The sequence below is a fragment of the Uloborus diversus genome, chromosome 10, assembly GCF_026930045.1.
Source record: "Uloborus diversus isolate 005 chromosome 10, Udiv.v.3.1, whole genome shotgun sequence".
Taxonomy (NCBI): domain Eukaryota; kingdom Metazoa; phylum Arthropoda; class Arachnida; order Araneae; family Uloboridae; genus Uloborus; species Uloborus diversus.
In genome coordinates this window covers 34,951,498-34,969,142 of record NC_072740.1, presented here as the reverse complement: position 1 = coordinate 34,969,142, position 17,645 = coordinate 34,951,498, and the positions used below count along the sequence as shown (strand labels likewise).

At 31.0% G+C, this 17,645-nt stretch overlaps 1 protein-coding gene across 11 annotated transcripts in view; it reads left to right on the top strand.

Annotated features, from left to right (window-relative positions):
* The window catches only part of LOC129231789 (cAMP-dependent protein kinase catalytic subunit 1), a 401,869-nt gene that overhangs the window by 368,766 nt on the left and 15,458 nt on the right, over positions 1–17,645 (top strand). For 8 of the 11 annotated variants that reach the window (XM_054866159.1, XM_054866164.1, XM_054866165.1 and 5 more), the window contains 4 exons: positions 2,871–2,969; positions 9,831–9,913; positions 11,682–11,808; positions 15,544–15,639. In XM_054866159.1, the coding sequence (XP_054722134.1) occupies positions 2,871–2,969; positions 9,831–9,913; positions 11,682–11,808; positions 15,544–15,639 (405 nt within the window). Of the gene's footprint in view, positions 1–2,870; positions 2,970–9,684; positions 9,768–9,830; positions 9,914–11,681; positions 11,809–15,543; positions 15,640–17,645 lie in introns of all 11 variants that reach the window. The other 3 variants (XM_054866158.1, XM_054866163.1, XM_054866156.1) reach the window with 1 other exon arrangement.

Genomic DNA, 17,645 nt, shown 5'->3' with positions numbered 1-17,645 from the left:
ATATAGTGGTATAAAAAATTTTCTGCCACTCTTTAAGTTATTAGTCAGAAGTAATGTGTAACTTGCATTTGCATTATAATTTTTTTTTCTACCTACATCGCTTTTACCTGACTACTTTCTTTTTCCATTGCATGCATCAAAAATGACCTTTTTTTTTTTTTGCATGTGTCAATTATTTCTATCAAATAATTTAAATATAACCTAGCTGTTTTCTGCTTTGTTTTAAACTGTTTTTTTTTTATCATGACTTTATCCAGGACTTTTTAAAAATTAATCATTATCATACAGCCCACTGGTGGCGTGATGTTTAAGCGCTGGCCTTCTTCGCCTGGGAACCCAGATTCTGACCTGGGAGGCCAGTCGGTGAATTTTCAAGATGCAGAAAATCTTCAACGCCCATGTCGTATGATTATGCGGCATGTAAAAGATCCCTTGGGTATTCGTTTGGTTTAGAATATCCTCAGCTAAATTAAATTCCTAGTGCAATTTCGCCTCAAATGAGAGCCCAGGTGCCTCCATCTGGTGGAAACTGGGCATCAAAAACACTACTGTGTCATGCATCAGCGCCTTAATGGTGACACACAAAAGACTGATGCATTGTTGGGGAGTGCACTAGGTCTGGTTTTGGCTCAGACGCCTCTTGAGGTGGGTCTCTTTATACAGCCCCATTGGAAAGAAAAAAAAATCATTATCATGCAGGTCCAGACTTATGTACCCGCTCACCCCGCAATGTCTGTGGGAATTAGGGGGGCCATGGCCTTAAGTGGAACAGAAATCCAGTAGAAAGTTAAGGGCCCTCCTGAATTTTTGCAAGGGGGTCCAAAATTTATAGATCCAGGCCTGTTGGCATGTGAAACCTAACTGCAACATAATACATATGAATGTTTATAAAAAATTGAATGGAAATTTAAGAGTTAATACTGCTTCTACCATTAATTTTTGTAAAAAAAAAACTACTGTCAACTGTCGATAACTTGAAGTCCCAAGGGACTGGCTAAAACATTTGAGTTACTGGTAGTTCAAGTTATAGAAAGTTTCCACAACAATCTCAAGAGTTTGGGACCCGATGAAAACTTTAAGATAACAGAATATTCAAGTTATAAACATAGAGTTATCGAGATTCGACTATATATAGATTTTTTTTATCCATGGCAATATGCAAAGCTATGTGAGAACTGGGTTAGTTTTTACATATGAACTAAAGGAGACAAAAAAGGAATGACTTGTTTTAAAAAAAAGAAATCAATGAAGTAATAATTAACTGGTGGAGTTTTTTTAAGTGGCCGGTTTCTTTAGCTGCCAAAGAAAAAACTTGGGTGGAGAGTGGTGGGTGATTGTTTTCAAGTTTTTCTCCATCCATTGTTTCATTAAAATACTAGACATACTTACAGTAAAATTCTGCATTACTAGACTAAGATAACTTTCTTTGTTGAAACAAAGTGAAGTTCTGTGGCATGGAAATAGTTCATGCTGTAATTATGTAATTCTAATAAAATCAAATACTTCTGCAGTAACTTTTTCAAACATACCTTTTCAAAATTCAGTCAAAATGTTTTTTCAATTTTTCAGAAGAGATCACTTTTGTAACTATTTTGAAAATCAAACCTGGTTTATGTAAGTTAATATACTTTTTAATGTTTGTGCGAATAATGAATTTGAATCATTTAAGTTAACATTGAAACTTTGTTTTCTGCTTCATCAAATTAAGTATTGTGACAACTTTTACATTATATTAATGAAGCTATTGATTTTAAAGACCAGCCATAAGCTTCCTTTCTTGAACTTTTACACTACGTTATAGTAGTTTTTCTAATTTAGCTCAGAAGGTGTGCTGTATTGATGTCCAAATTAAAATAGCATGTAAATTTAGATCTGAATTTAAGTTTCACTTGTTCAATGGGAACTCCAAAATTTTCAGAAAAAAATAATATTTTGCTTAGTTTGTGAAATGGAGTAACTTGAGTGGCTTCCAATGTGTCAACATAAGGAGGTATAGATTTTAAGGGGCACGCAGCTTTTACAACCCATATCATTTATGATATACACACAAAATCAACCAATCAGTCAATCACTGAAATTGGTGTCGGAAATAAGGATTAACAATATGTCATTGCTATAGTTTAGGGTTTTTGAGCGTCCACATTAAGAATATGTATATTTTCACACACACAGTTCAAGAAAATTGCACTCAAATGCAAGTCCACCCATCATATCAACATTGTGTTAATATTTTGTAATGTGGTGATTTAAACATTATTTTTCTGTAGTTTTGTATGAGTTGTTGAAATGTGATAAAATTACCAACACCCATAGTACAAAGTAGTCTGAAAGTGGACCTACACCCTTTTATTTTCAACATTTTGTCAGTTATGGTAAAATGTTTCTTGTGCACAGTTACACTGAAGTCATAAGAATCCGTGAATATCCGTAGAAAACCATCCATGCCATAGCACAGCTGAATTTTGCGCCTTCTTCTCACAGGTGTTTTGTGCCAAAACATATCTGAATCTCTGAAGCTCCGGGAAACGTCCCAGAACATGGAACAAAATTCACCTGTGTTGCAATGTAGATGGTGTTCTACTAGAGTTTGACTCTTAAGACTTCAAGATAACTGCCTATAACTTGAACCATAACTTACTTGTGTTGAAAATATATGGGTTTACGCCCACTGTAGGACCACTCTGTATAATGTTATATGTTAACCAGTAATCCTATTATTGCTGCTTAATATGCTATTCACCAGCAAAAGAAAGAAAACCATGTATACATAATATTTGTTACCAATTTAGTTTTAAATATCTTTCTGAATTTCACAATCTTTATTCTTTCAATGGAAATAATTTGTTTTTATGCTTTTGTTTGGTCTCTAGGTTGTTAAATTAAAGCAAGTAGAACATACATTGAATGAAAAAAAAATTCTTCAAGCTGTCAGTTTTCCATTTCTTGTGAAACTAGAGTATCATTTTAAGGTATGACTTTCTGTATTTTAAATTAATTGTTATTATTATAGTTTTATTTATTCTTTTTCTTAAGATTTTCCTTGTTTGCTTGTTTTTCTTTTATATCTCTTTAGTCTTTGTATTATTAGTTTTGTGTTGAAAGAAAGTAGTAACACTTTTAATGTATTATTTAATCTAATAATTGATTTTTCTTCATGCATTTATGTTAATTTTTTTCGATCTTTTTGAATTGTTGCTATATCATACATTTGGATCAACAGGAATTGTAAAAGTGTAAACAAATTATTCAAAATCTTATCAATATAAAAACAATAAAGCTTGGAAATGATAATCACATGCTCGGCTTGATCATAAATGCTTTTCACACAAGTTTATTTTTAGGTCTATTTTTCTTTAAAGTACTTTCAAAAGTTTAATTTTGCTTGTGGCAGCTTGTCCCTATAATTGTACTAGTTCTTCTGTCTTTAATAGCAACCTTCACTTGCATGTAATTGAGTATATTATTTGAATATGCTCTATAATGTTATGTTACTGAGCATTTACATCATGCATGAATTACTGAATGTTGGTTGATTTACCTTTGTTCCCAGTATTTATATTTTCTGACTTATAAGCATGGACTTTCAAGATGCTCTTTCTAAAATCGTTTTTAGTGTTGCATTTAAAGGTCACTTTTTGGTAATGATGTTGTCACACTCCACAATTTTTGCATTTTGACTGTTAAGTTTTTAAGTCATATGCTATTTATGAATAAGTTCCAAAAATGATACAAAATTTAATTTTTGCTACTCCAAGACCAATACAAAGCAACTTTTTATCTGCTTCAAAATCTGATTCAAATTGCTTCAGGATCATGGAAACATTGTTAATGTAAGTTCTATCGAGCAGTCATATGCTTGGATATGTAGACATGCTTAGGAATCAGTTTCATAATTCGTAACTCTTCCAGAAGCTGCACAGCCTTGTAGCCGTTCTTCGTAGAAGGTATTATCTTCTGAGTATAATACTAACCATCCCATAGAATTAAGCCCTAAAGATGCTTTTCTGCTGTTAAATCTTAATTTCAAGCTTCTAAGCAGCTATTTTTGTATGTATTACATGCAACTAGTATGCCAAATTTCCAACTTATAAAAAATATTTGTAGAACTTTTCAAAGGTATTATACATTGTGCATTCTGCAATACTAAAACCAGATACATACTTGCCAACTCTACTGTTTTTAACGGGAGACTCCCGTTTTTTGCTCCCATCTCCCATTTCCCCGTTTTTTACGATTTTCTCCCGTTTTTGCAGTTTTTTCTGTCAATCAAAAAGTTTCACTCTCTTCTCAATAGATGGCCCAATTTTCTAGTCTACCAGTGTCAAGGAATAAGAATTTTTCCAATTAATAACTCATTCAGTAAAAATTAATTTCTTGGGAAGCTTTTCACTTTGCATGTTCAATGAAGCACGTGCTTTGCCGAAAATTGCAGCCGATTTCAATCTTTTTGCATCTTGAAAATATTTCAATTATTCTGAAAGTTTGAAGTTATTTTAACATGTGCTACCCTATATCTACTTATTTTACATTTTATTTTAATTAAATATTGATTTTTTTTTTTTCGGATTTGAGAAATTAAATTTTTGTAGGAACTTTTTTGTAGAGGCCGGGGAATGTATGAAACTTTCAGCAAATTCACTCCTTATTATTTGGTTTTTCCTTTGCAGTATATTTTTCTTGCTGCTACCAATTAGTTTACATCTGCGAAAAATCCCCATTTCACTTTCAATTTTGTATTTATGTAATTTAAAAGCATTTAATAATTCTGTTGTGAAGATATGTTGCTGGTGAATCACCTATATAGGTACCTCTAGTGGAATCTCCTGGGTTTTTTCTTTAAAGGTTGGCAAGTATGCAGATATGTTTTTCTCCAAATGACGTAATCCATTGTCAAATTTATTTCAATTTTAGTTTTGAGAACCAAAAATTTTGATCGAAAAGTCACTCATTGTGGTTTGCTGCATTTCTGCCCCGAGCCCTTCACATATATAATTTCAACAAGTTCACCATGGGACTGCATTTCAAGAAAGAAACTAAGCGGCATATTACTTTTGTGTAATATGCATTATATTTTACACTAGAGAACCTGTAAATGAGCCAACAAAGTCATGTTGAATGAGTTTTACTTATTAAATTCACTGCATGATAGGGTGCATAGTTCTGCTAAAAAATGTAATTTTTTGTAACTTTTAAAGTTATCCCCAAGTGTACTGGGATTATCAGGAGCTGGCACTTGACTGCAACTTGTTTCAGAAAATTCATTTTTATGAAAATTAGTTAGATGGAGAAAAAATGAAGAACATTGTAAGAGGAAAATATTGCTTTAAAGAGCTCTTAGCCTGTCATCTACAGTGGCTCCCAAAAGTGTTTGTACACCTACGACTTTCAATGAAATAGGCCCCTATTCATTGGTTAGAATTAATCTTTCAAATTGATATTTAATTATAATATCTATGATCAATTTTTTACAAAACTACATGAAAAAGTTTAATAATATATTAAAACTTGTTTTTTTTTAAATCAAAAGCCAAAAAGTGCCAGAAATTTTATCTCACAAAAGTCTTTGTACACTTTAAAAAATGTCTATATGAATAACCTAACTTTTTATTTAGTAGAATATCGTTCAACATCCACAACAGCTTTTGAATATCTGAGAATAGATTTCAATGTTTTTTCTTCTTTTTTTTGTGTAATTTCTGAGCAATAGGCTAGTGGTTGGGGAGTGAAAAAAGGTGGAATATGGAAGCAATTGGTGGAAAGCTGGAAATTGTTTTTTTTTTTTTTTTTTGATGTGGTATGAGTCTGGATTGACCATACTAAGTTTTCCCCCTTCTACTAAGTGAGCTTTAGTAGTTACGTTCAAATTAGTGACAAAAACACCTGTTTTTTCATTAATTAAACAGTATCTCAAAAACAACTCTGAAAATGGCCATATGTATAGGCAGATAGCTTCTAAAGCTTGAAATGCTGAACAAAATGAGTATATCTACAATGCCTATCTTTGTTAAATACAAAGCGCACAGCTTAATTTCAAAGTTTGGCTTAAATCACTAATTAAGAGCTTCTAGCCAGAACGTACCTCTCCCACTCCCACTGGCCCTCACCAAGCCCTGACTGTCGCTAGCATGAGCCACATGGTATAGAAGGCCATAACACTATAAAACATTGCAGTGCTTTCCTACCTACGGAAGCAGCTACACATCAAGTTGACATACTAGATGTTGCTGAAAACTATTCGTTTCATTACAATGTACCAAAGAAAGGAAAAAGGATCCAATCTTCATACAGAACTCATTTCATTACTTAAAAGGTAGCGCAAAAATATTGATAGGTTGATTTCAAGTAGAATTATCCAGAGAAAAGAACTGATTTTGAGTGGTATAGTTTAAATTACAAAATTAGTTTTATGTTCAAAGTAAAAAGGTTTTCCAATTTGCTTTTCTTGAAGTAAATCATTTTTTTTTATTTCAAACAATTTATATAATACTTAGTGTATATTATTAAATGTTTTGCTGTGAGACATGGTGTTATATGTGATGTGGTTTAGGAAATCTGAGCATAAAATGCCACAAATTCAATGTTTTAAAGAAATGTGCATCAAAAACAATAGATAAGTATTAAATAGGAAAAAAAATGTTTTCCATTACAACAAGAATTTAAAGTATCAATGGCAATCATCTAGACTTTTAAAAAATTACTAAGCAAATATTGAAAATTAAAGCAAAAACATTTGTGCAAATGGGAAATATATGTTTAATATGGTATTAAAGGTAAAGGGTCAAAACTGTCTCAAGTATGGATACTTGACTGCATGTATAATGAAATTATACTCTATTCTTTATTTTATTTTTATTTTATCATTTTATTTTTATTTATTTATTTATATTTTTTGCTAGATCAGCAGTAAATATTCATATTTTTAACAAACAATAGACGGTAAACAAAAATTCAGACTTATTTCAATGAATGCTCAACTTTTGCATTTCATCAATGAGTGCGAAATGAAATATTGAACAAATTTACACACAATTAAGAGTAATCAGAAAAGTACTAGACATGTGATTATAGAAAATATATATAATTACGATAACTGAAGTAACATCAACACACATCTATTCACATTCATTTTCATTCCTTCATGATATGTGAAATTCACAAATAAATTAGCCTCATCTACACTTTGAGACTTGTTTTCATTAGTAGAAGTAACATTGTAATATTTTGGCAAAACATCTTTTGCTCATAAATAGATTCAGATTTTTTAAAACAATGATAGCTTTTCTGTCCTGTTATGGTATGACACCTTTATTGTCATCAAAATAGTCATCATTAAATAAAAAATTATTGTTTTTATGAATTGAACTAAGTTGAAATGAATTTGCCCCAATAAGGCATAGATATATAGCAGAGATGAAGTGTAAAACAAATTCAAACTAATGCTGCTCAGTTAGCGTAGGTAACCAAAGTTATTTACATGCTTAAAAATCGAATATTATTTTCGAAATTTTTAAAAATTTTAACTAACCCATAAAGCTGATACATCAAAGTTTAACTCACATAGCCGCAAAAGATAAGTATTCTATTTATTTTGTATCACCATTTATTTCTTACTTGTGGAATACTGACAGGTGTACCAACCCTCCAAACTAAATTCGACAAAATGTCCCATTAGGGTACTGTCTCAAGTATGGGCACTTCACTGTACCCTTAGAAATGATTTTTGCATTTCTGAACTTAGTTTTTTTAACTATAATTTTTACAAATTCTTTAGTTTATGACTTATGTGTTTGAATTTTTTAAGCTTTTCAGCTGTACTTGGAAAATTATGTCAAGTTGCTATGCGTAATAATTTTATGCTTTATTTTTGAATATTTGCTATTTTTTCCTCTGTAAATTGGAAAATAACTTTTTAAAAGTCTAGATGATTGCCATTTATAATTTGAATTCTTGTTGTAATGAAAAACAACATTCTTTTAAAAAAATTTAATACTAATCTATTGTTTTTGACGAGCATTTCTTTAAAACATCGAATTAGTGGCCTTTTATGCTCAGATTTCCTAAACCGCATGACATATAATACCATGTCTCAAAGCAAAAAATTTTTATATTATACATTAAGTATTATATAAATTGTTTAAAATTAAAAAAAAAATGAGATTTACTTCAAGAAAAGCAAACTGGAAATCCTTTTTACTTTGAACAAAAAACTAATTTTCCAATTTAAATTATACCACTCAAAATCGGTCCTTTTCCCTGGATAATTCTACTTGAAATCAACAGATCAGTATTTTTGCACTTCCTCTTAAGAAATAAAATGAGTTCTGTATGAAGATTGGATCCTTTTCCTTTCTTTGTTACATTATAATGATATGAATAGTTTTCAGCAACATCTAGTATGTCAACTTGATGTGTAGCTGCTTCTATAGGTAGGAAAGCACCACAATATATTCTAGTGTTATGGCCTTCTATACCACGGGGCTCGAGCTAGCAAAGGTCAGGGCTCGAGGAGGGCCAGTGGGAGTGAGAAAGGTATGTTCTGGCTAGAAGCGCTTAATTAGTGATTTGAGACAAACTTTGAAATTAAGCTGTGCGCTTCGAATTTAACAAAAATACGCATTGTAGGTACTCATTTTTTTCAGCATTTTACGCTACGCTTTACAAGATATCTTGGTAGATGTATTGCCATTTTGAGATATTGTTTAATTAATGAAAAAACAGATGTTTTTCGTCACTAATGTGCATGTAATGGCTAAAGCTCACTTAGTAGAAGGGGAACTTAGTATGGTCATTCCAGACCCATACTGCATGGATTAAAACAATTTGGTAAGGTTTCCTCAATCAAAATCATTACCTAGGTCTTTTTCTTCTGCAAATGCTGCCTAATTTTATGCTGTTCATTAATGATTTTATTTATTTACTTTTTGTTTATATGTTCCTTATTTTTTTACTTGTTTACTTTTAATATTACAATTGTACACATTTTTTACTGCATAGGTTGTTCTTTCTTTTTTTGGGGGGGGGGGGGGGCATTGCTTTTTGTATTATGGTAGTTTTAAAGTGTTCCGATTTATCAGTGCTCTTTTCATATAATGTTTAGTGTGAATAAAGAGCTTAAGATTGTCTCTAAGTTATGTGAAGCAATAACTTTTAGAAGTATGGCAAAATTAACTAGAGAACATGGAAATACAAAAAGTGAAAAAGTTTGTTTTAAAAAAATAATGAAATAATATTATTTTAGAATTGCAAGCCTTGATTGTAAACACTTAATGAGATCCAAACAAATTCAAATATTTTGGTTTTTCTTTTAATTCCTTTTTTTTTAATACTGTTACTTATTGATATCCTTATCTTCAACTGGTATTTCTTTTCTTTGGCATGTTATACCATTGTGCTATATTTTCTGTTCTGTTGTAACAGATTCTTATGTTACTATTACGTTAAAACTATTAATTATTATTAGTAATTTATTTTTTTCTTTTTTTATTGTATGTTTTTGCATATGCTATAATTTTGCATTTTGTGTCATTATTTCAAATATACTTTAGTTAAAATATTCATTATGCATAGTATAAGCTAGGAAACAGTAGAACATTAAAAAAAAAATTTCATATCCACTTATAAGTCTATACCTATTCACTGCATGTGCTTAGATTCGTAAAAAGATCAGATGCTTTTAATTTTCAGGACAGTTCTAATTTGTACATGGTTCTTGAATATGTTCCTGGTGGTGAAATGTTTTCACACCTTCGGAGAATAGGTCGATTCAGGTAAGTTGTATGTGGACTTTTTTAAAAAAATCCTGTAATTTATCTTTCTCCTTTTTTTTTCAGGATTTTTCTAACTTATATATGGTATTAGAGTATGTGCCAGGAGGGGAAATGTTTTCTCATCTGCGGAAAAGTGGAAGGTTTAGGTAAGGTGTATGCAGTTTATGGGAATGGATGCATGCACCTTTATTCTTTTAGTGTTTACTTTGGAAAGTTTTTAGTTTCTTTTCTGTAGAACTTTTGTAGAGTAAGCCCTTTAGTTTGAAACTGTTATAGCTTGGACTCTCTTCAGTTAATAGTTGTCAGTTATAAATTTTCAAATAATCAAGGTGCATAAACTTTATTAGCTTTTTGATGTCACATATTTTATTACTTACATTTATATCAAAGTAATAGTGTTCACCTGCATTTAATGCATAACTGAACTGAATGGTTTTTTTCCCACATGATTTTATTACTCTCAACAGGTAAAATTAGCTTCAAAAAAATCATGAAATAACTCCTAAGCTTAGTATTGATTCTAGATTCAACAGGAGTTTTCCTGTACTGAACTAAAGTACTTTTTTTTTTCTCCTCTTAAATAATGCACTTAACATTAAATATGTTGAATGTTTTTCTCAAAAATAATGTGTTCTGATTGCCCAAAATTCTTCTATGAAGATAACTCACATAATGTTTTCCTGATTATGATATTCAGTTACCTTTTTAGCAATTAAAATGTATTATCACTTATGTAAATATAACTATATAAACTGCATTTAATTATTAGAGATTCCAATTTCAATTACTTATGTACAATACATGGGCTACATTAATAATGACTAAAACAGTTTTTAGAAAATGCAAATCAATAAAGAAAGTGAAAGAAAGGGAATAATTCTTTATCCCTTTCCCTTTCTTAATCTCTTGAGAGACAAATTTTTCTCACCTCTCCCCCCCCCCCCCTCTGTTCCTCTTATATAGTTGACACTCTTTTCTTTAGTATTAAGTTACATGCAAAAATATACAAAATTATATATAAAATATAGATTTCCTCTTACTTTTTCTTTACTCACAACAAAATTTCAAGCAAAAATTACTAAAATAAAATTAATACTCTTAATAAAATATTTTTACTATCAGACGGTATTTAAACTTTGATTCAATTATTTGAACTTAGAATGCTTAATTTAGGTAGATAGCATCTTTCAGTGAATTTCTATAACTGTATTTAACTCTTACTTTGGTACACATTTCATTTTTCTGTTTTTTTCCAAAATTTTGGGAAACAAAACTTTAGTCCACTATTTTAAAAAATGAGTAATTTAAAAACAAAATGTTACATGCCTAAAACATAAGTATGCAGGAGCCCTGATAAAATTATATAGAAAGTTCAAAAGTGCTTTTGCATAGGGTGCAAATAAATATATTAAATTGGACCAATATTATTACAGTTTCAGTTCGTTTATGCACTTTGTCATAAAAATCAATCTGATTCATCAAAATCTTGTCACATAGTAAGTTGATCATTTAGGTAGTTAAAGCTTATTTTGTATTGCAGTATTATCATATGGGGGTTTGCCTTCTTTTAAACTGCTCTGCATTTTGCATGAAGTTGGATTTGGTTTTTGCATGTTTTTTTTTACAAAAGTCATGCATGATAAGTCGTGGTTTTTATGCCTAAGCTATGTAGAATGTTTTGTTTAGAAAAATTAAGAAGCTGTAAAATATTTTTATAGTTCGATTACTTATTATTCATCCTACCTATTCTCCGTGAATTTTGTTTTTATAGACATAGATTAGTTAAACTACTTATTGAGAATACTGAACGTTAGTTTTGTTGTTAGTTTTCTTTTTTGCATGCAATCTTACTCATATTACAGTATGTATTATATATAATTCTATTTCTGTACCTGAAATCTTTATATTTCACAGTGAACCTCATTCAAGGTTTTATGCTGCACAAATAGTTCTTGCATTTGAGTATCTGCATAGTTTAGATCTGATTTATCGGGATTTAAAACCTGAAAACCTATTAATTGATCAGCAAGGCTACATTAAAGTAAGTTCTTGTAAAAACATTTCAAATGTTCAAAAGTAATAATATTCAATGTTAAATATACAGTCAGATCTCGATATAAGGTCACTCCTCAGGACTTCGCGAAACTTGCCTTATAAGCGAGATGACTTTATAACTGATTCATATATATTTTTTAATGAATTCACATGTATATACACAAATGTTTTGCCAAATTAAATACTTTCAAATATATCAGTTTATTAGGTTGTAATTAAATCTATTGAAATCCATTATAATTTCAGAATCAATAAGAAAATTTCAAATTATGTTGAAAATTTTCATTTGGAGTAAAGCTGCATACAAATATGCCCAAGCTAAGTACTGATGCTCAACTCATCTTACTAGAAATTATCAGTAATACAGGAATATTGCAATTTTTCTTTGATTTAAATGCATTGGTTTCTATATTTTCTTAAAATTTCCTTTAGCTCTTTTACATGGCTAGTATAAAAATGTCTTAAGACATGTAGGCACTGAGTGCTTCTGCTACTGTTTCATTTTTTAGTATCACTTTCTACTGCATTATCTGCACTTCATGCTACGTTAGTAGAAGAAATGACCTCGTCCCTTTTTAATGATCGTATATTGAAGAAAGCTCTCTTTGGAAGTGAATCTGTTAGGCACTGAATTCTTTCAGAGAATTCACTGAATTCTTTTATTCTGTCAGACAAAAGTGACCTTATGATTGATTACTGTATTATAACCTGACCATATATCCAATAATACGTAACATAGAATTCCTATTTAATGAGCTGGGACTAGGGTTCCCAATCCCACATAGATTTCGATCCCGCAGGATTTCGGGATTGTAAGGAACCAATGCCGCAAGATTGCATATATTCTTCCAAAAGTTTGATTTTAATGTCAAATAAAGTTGTGCTTTTTAAGAAGGACTGCTTTTGTTATTTGAATTGGTTTTCTCGAATTCTGTACACAAAGTTGATTGCTACAAAGTCACTTCCCAATTAGCGACGATTGTTTGGTATGCAAAAGTATGCTAAAAAAAAGAATAATGCATCTTAACGAACCATTGCTTGTATAGAATAGGAAGGGATTTTTGTGCAAAAAACAATGCGCTTGATGAAAACACAAGTAGCTCCACTGCAGTTGGTTTTGTTGAGATTTAATAACTGTGAACGTTTAACAAAAGATCCTCAAAATCGCCTTTTTTTCTTAGGATTGTAAGGTTTTGCTCAAAGACTGCAAGTTTCGGACTAAAACGATGGCAAAATATTGACAGGCAATTTCTACAGAGAGAAGGAACATATAGTATAATGTTAGGTTTTCAATTACTTTCTTCTTCCAAAAAAAGTAGTGTGCATTTTTAGTAAGTTGAAGGTTTTGAGTGTATTTTTTAAACTTACAGAAGTGTTCTATCATTGCCTTTAAGCTCCTCCAGAGTGTTTTGCAATCTATAATACTTTCTCTTTGTGATGGTGTTTGAAAATGTTTATAATTTTTAAGCATTTTCGCTATTGTAAAAGATATGAAACTAAAACCTCGAATGAGAAACCAAATTCTTTCGCAGGAAGATATACTCTATTTATATTGTGTTCTTAAATGGTAAACCCACCATTCATCATATGAGACCCAAAGTTTTTCCTGCTGTTCTTACAGAGATACAAGGAAAGTGGTTCAAGTTTTAGCGAACACTTTTGAAAATATTGTTTATGAATGGCAAAAGTTTGAGAACTATTGCATTGAAATTGTTTGTGGGATTGGAAATCTTGCTGGAATTTGCTCTGCATCCTGTGGGATTAATCCTGCTAAAAATCAAGCCGGATTGGGAGTTCAGGATTAAAAACCCTAACCGGGACTTAAGAAAAGTGACCTTATATGCAGGGTGACCTCATATCAAGGTCCGACTGTTTTAAAAATTGAAATTATTTTAAAATGATTTTAATTTATTTTAAAAGTACTTTGACTGTTACTTCTTACACAAGCTGATTTTACAAGTTTTAAATTTACTAACATTGCATTTCATTACTTAAATATATTTGCTATACTTTATGTAAATTGTTGCATAGAGTTTCCTTCATAGTAAATTCATTACAATGAAATGTTACAAGTTACTGTCTTCAATTGTTTCTGCTTGAAATCTCTAGCATTTTGTCTAATCATTTTATATTGGAGCTCCAGTGGATGTGAAATACAGGATCCCCCCCCCCTCTTCCCTGTAATGACTCATTTTTCATAAGATACTAAATTTTCAAATGAAAACTGTTTTAATATTTAATTTCAAGAAAGGCTCATCCAATATCATATTTAAATTTCTGCTGCTTATGAACTACTGGAAAAGTATCTCTCTCCTGCTACTTTTTGTATCTGTTGTTCTGTCTTATGCCATTGATGTGTGCTCAAATTTTGACACTCTGAATTTTTTTTGCCCTGAGCTCTAGTCCCTGGAGCTCCCCCCCATCTGTTATTTGGCTCTTCTGGGATCTTTATGATACGTTCTTCAATTACTAACTTAAAATGATACTTACATTCAAATGGTGCTGTAGAAAAGCTTCTTTGATCTTTAAAAAGTGTTGCTCAATCTGTGGGATGCAATGCATTTAGGCAGTCATTCTGAATTGGGAGCATGAGATCATGCTGTTTTCAGTTACCTTGGCATAGTGTAAAATAACATCAGTTATTGTTATCTGAAAAACCTAAGTTTTTGTTGGGGGGGGGGGAATAAGTGTTCACTTCAGTTTCATTCTTAATTTTATCTTTCTTTGTTATGTCTTTTTACTCAATAGATGCAAAAGTTTTGGTTAGATTTTTATGCATCTTATTTTTTTAATTTATATTATGTAATGTGCATCTGAAGAATTTGTTTTTGAGCAATTGTAATGTAAATCTCTGCAGAACATTTGAGGTTTTTGCACTTTTCACTTCAAAAACATACCCATTTTTACATATATCCTCATTTTAACAAAGTAAAGGAAGAAAAAAAATTTAAAACTACTAATTTGTTAAATACAATCCTACCTTGTGTATTTCAAATATCAATTGTAAGGAATTTACTTTCCTGCTGGTTACATCTATCCTACTGACAAGTGTGTCCAGTAATTTTTTAAGCAGGAGGGATTGATTTTAGTACTCGCTCTTTACTTCATACCATCACCTCAAAGCAACAGTAGAGATCTTACTGTTATTCATGGGATTAGATGCCTTACTGTTGCTCTAGGCGACGATTTATTGGTTACATATGTTGATTATGAATGTTTCAGTCTTCAGTTCTGAAACAGATCCGGAGTTCTTTCCCACATCCCTCTTCCATTCCTCTAATGTCATCAAAAGTTGTCTCGAATTGTGTTTCTTGAAATTTAATATCAAAAAATTGTGAGAGGAACAATCAGGGGGGTGGGGACCCTGAACCCTTTTCTTTCTAGGCGTATTAAAGATATTCAAAAATTGCAATTTTTAGGAAATTTGATTTCCAAAACTTTTTCTGGAAAGATTTTCGAGTGCCATTTTTTCTCTCCAACGTCATCAAAGATGGCCTGTGATTTTTTTTTTTTTTTTTTTTTTTTGACTTGAAGTCCGAAACATTTTTTGGGACCCCTTCAAAAATGTCATCAGGATGTCAAAAATTCAGTTTTTTTTTAAATTCAATCTCAAGAAAATGTTGCTGCAATCGCCCTTGCCTACTTAGTGATTGAACATTATTTGTCCTGTCAAAAGAATTCATAATTTTTTGCCTGTATTAAATTTCTTTTATGCTAATAGGTGACAGATTTTGGTTTTGCCAAGAGAGTTAAAGGTAGGACATGGACCCTCTGTGGCACTCCAGAATACCTAGCACCAGAAATTATCCTTAGCAAGGTACGTTATGCATTTGTTTGTTGTTTGTGCAAAAGGTTTGCATTTTCGCATTTTGTATGTAGTACTCATTAAAAATCTTGCTGAATTTAAATTAATTTCATTTAATGTATTTGTTTCCACATCTATTTTGTTAACAATCAAAGAATTCTTTATTTTCTTTGTTATATGGTTAGATAATTAAGTAGAACTTACTAAAAGGTTTCAGAATTATGTGCAGTTGAACTCGATTAATACAAAATGTGAAAAATCCACGAATTTGTTGGTAGCTGTTATTTATAACAATCGTGAATATGTAAAATGGGAAAGAAAAAATGCATATATATATTAATTTACTATGTATGTATATGTTGTATCACATAAATTGCTAATCTTTTATATGTTTAACGTTTCACGAGCTGATAGTGCTTTTCTTTTTATGGCTTTTAAAGGATTACCAGAAAAATCAGCATTTAATTTATAAGAAACATAGACTGTCAGGATAAATACGACGGATTTTTTTCTTTCATGAACCAGAAAAGATTAGCTGAATTACAACATGAAATAATCTGCCTTATTGGTGTCCTAAGGGAGAATAAAATATGTGAGACAGGCATTTTTATTGTGTTAAATTGTATTAGTGATAACAGAAGAACCTCTTCGAAGAAATGTGATAATGAAGCAGGGGAAAGCAACAGGTGGCAATACCCAAATGAAAAGATATACTTTTATTCCTAAGTAGACCTACCTATTCAAAGGTAAAATAGCAACAGTGAGTTTCAAACCTTTCATTCTCAGAATAGCTAGCAATAGGTGGAGAAATGCTTTGGCTCTAACAACAGCCCCGCCCTTTGAGAGCTAACCAGCTTGAACTCAGGAACAACGAGAAAGGAACTGCATTGACAACAGTTATTCTCAGTTTAAATTTTCAGTGCCATGTGGAAAAGGTAGAATTGCTGTCACCACTTGACTACTAAAAGAAGGGTAGGAAGTTACTCAAAGGATTAGGAACGTATGGCGAGCTTTCTACAATGACACAAAGTATCAAAAAAAAAAGTATTGAATCAGGGATTTTTTTTCCGTGAAGATGTAGTTAATAGTAAACCAAACTTAATCAACAAAATGTTTGTTTTAGCCATGATTTCGTATTAACAGAGTTTAACTGTATTTTATACTAAAGCATTGGAACATATCACATACATTGTTTTGTTTCAATTTGTCATTTATTACTTTTACTTGATGAACCGTTGGAGCATTTGCAGTGTATATTGTCAGAAATACTGGACTCTATTTCTCACAAACTAATTCAGGGTGACCACAGATGGAAAATTATCAGGGAATTTTATGATTGAGGGGAAATCAAGGAATTTGGGAGAAAAATCTGGGAAATCTCTAGCCATTTGATGGACAGCTGTCTTTTGATATGTTCTTGCTCTTTGCGGAAAAAATTCTGAAAGTAAACTCTTGAAAAAGCAAATTTTGGTCATTTTTTGATGAAGCCAGGATTTTAGCTTCTCTCTTCTAAATATATTTCAAAGCTGATTTTTTTTTAATGCTTTTTTTTTTCAGGGTGGTAAACACAGCCTTGAAAACAAGGAAATCCGGGAAATTTTATTTTCTGGAAAAAATCAGGGTATTTAAAAAATTTCTCAAAATATCAAGGAAATTATAATTTTCAATTGGCAAACCTCTAAAGTTATCCTCCCTGAAATTTCTTTTGATTTGGACACGAAAGATTTTTTTTTCTTTTTCCCAAACAAAACTTGCTAAACATTCTAAAAATGCTTTTAAAAACTGCTATAAACCAACCATTGAGATCAAACCCAGCAAAGAATGATACAAATTTGCCAAAATTACCCCAAACCAGATATGTTTCTTAGTGTTTACTTCCTTTTACAGAAAAGGAAGTACTTACTTCCTTTTACAAAAAAGGATTCGCGAAAAAAAATTTCACTCAAAATTTGGCCTTAATTTCCATTTTGCTCATCCCCGAATTAATGTTGAGCTTTTTTTTAAACCCGACCACACGC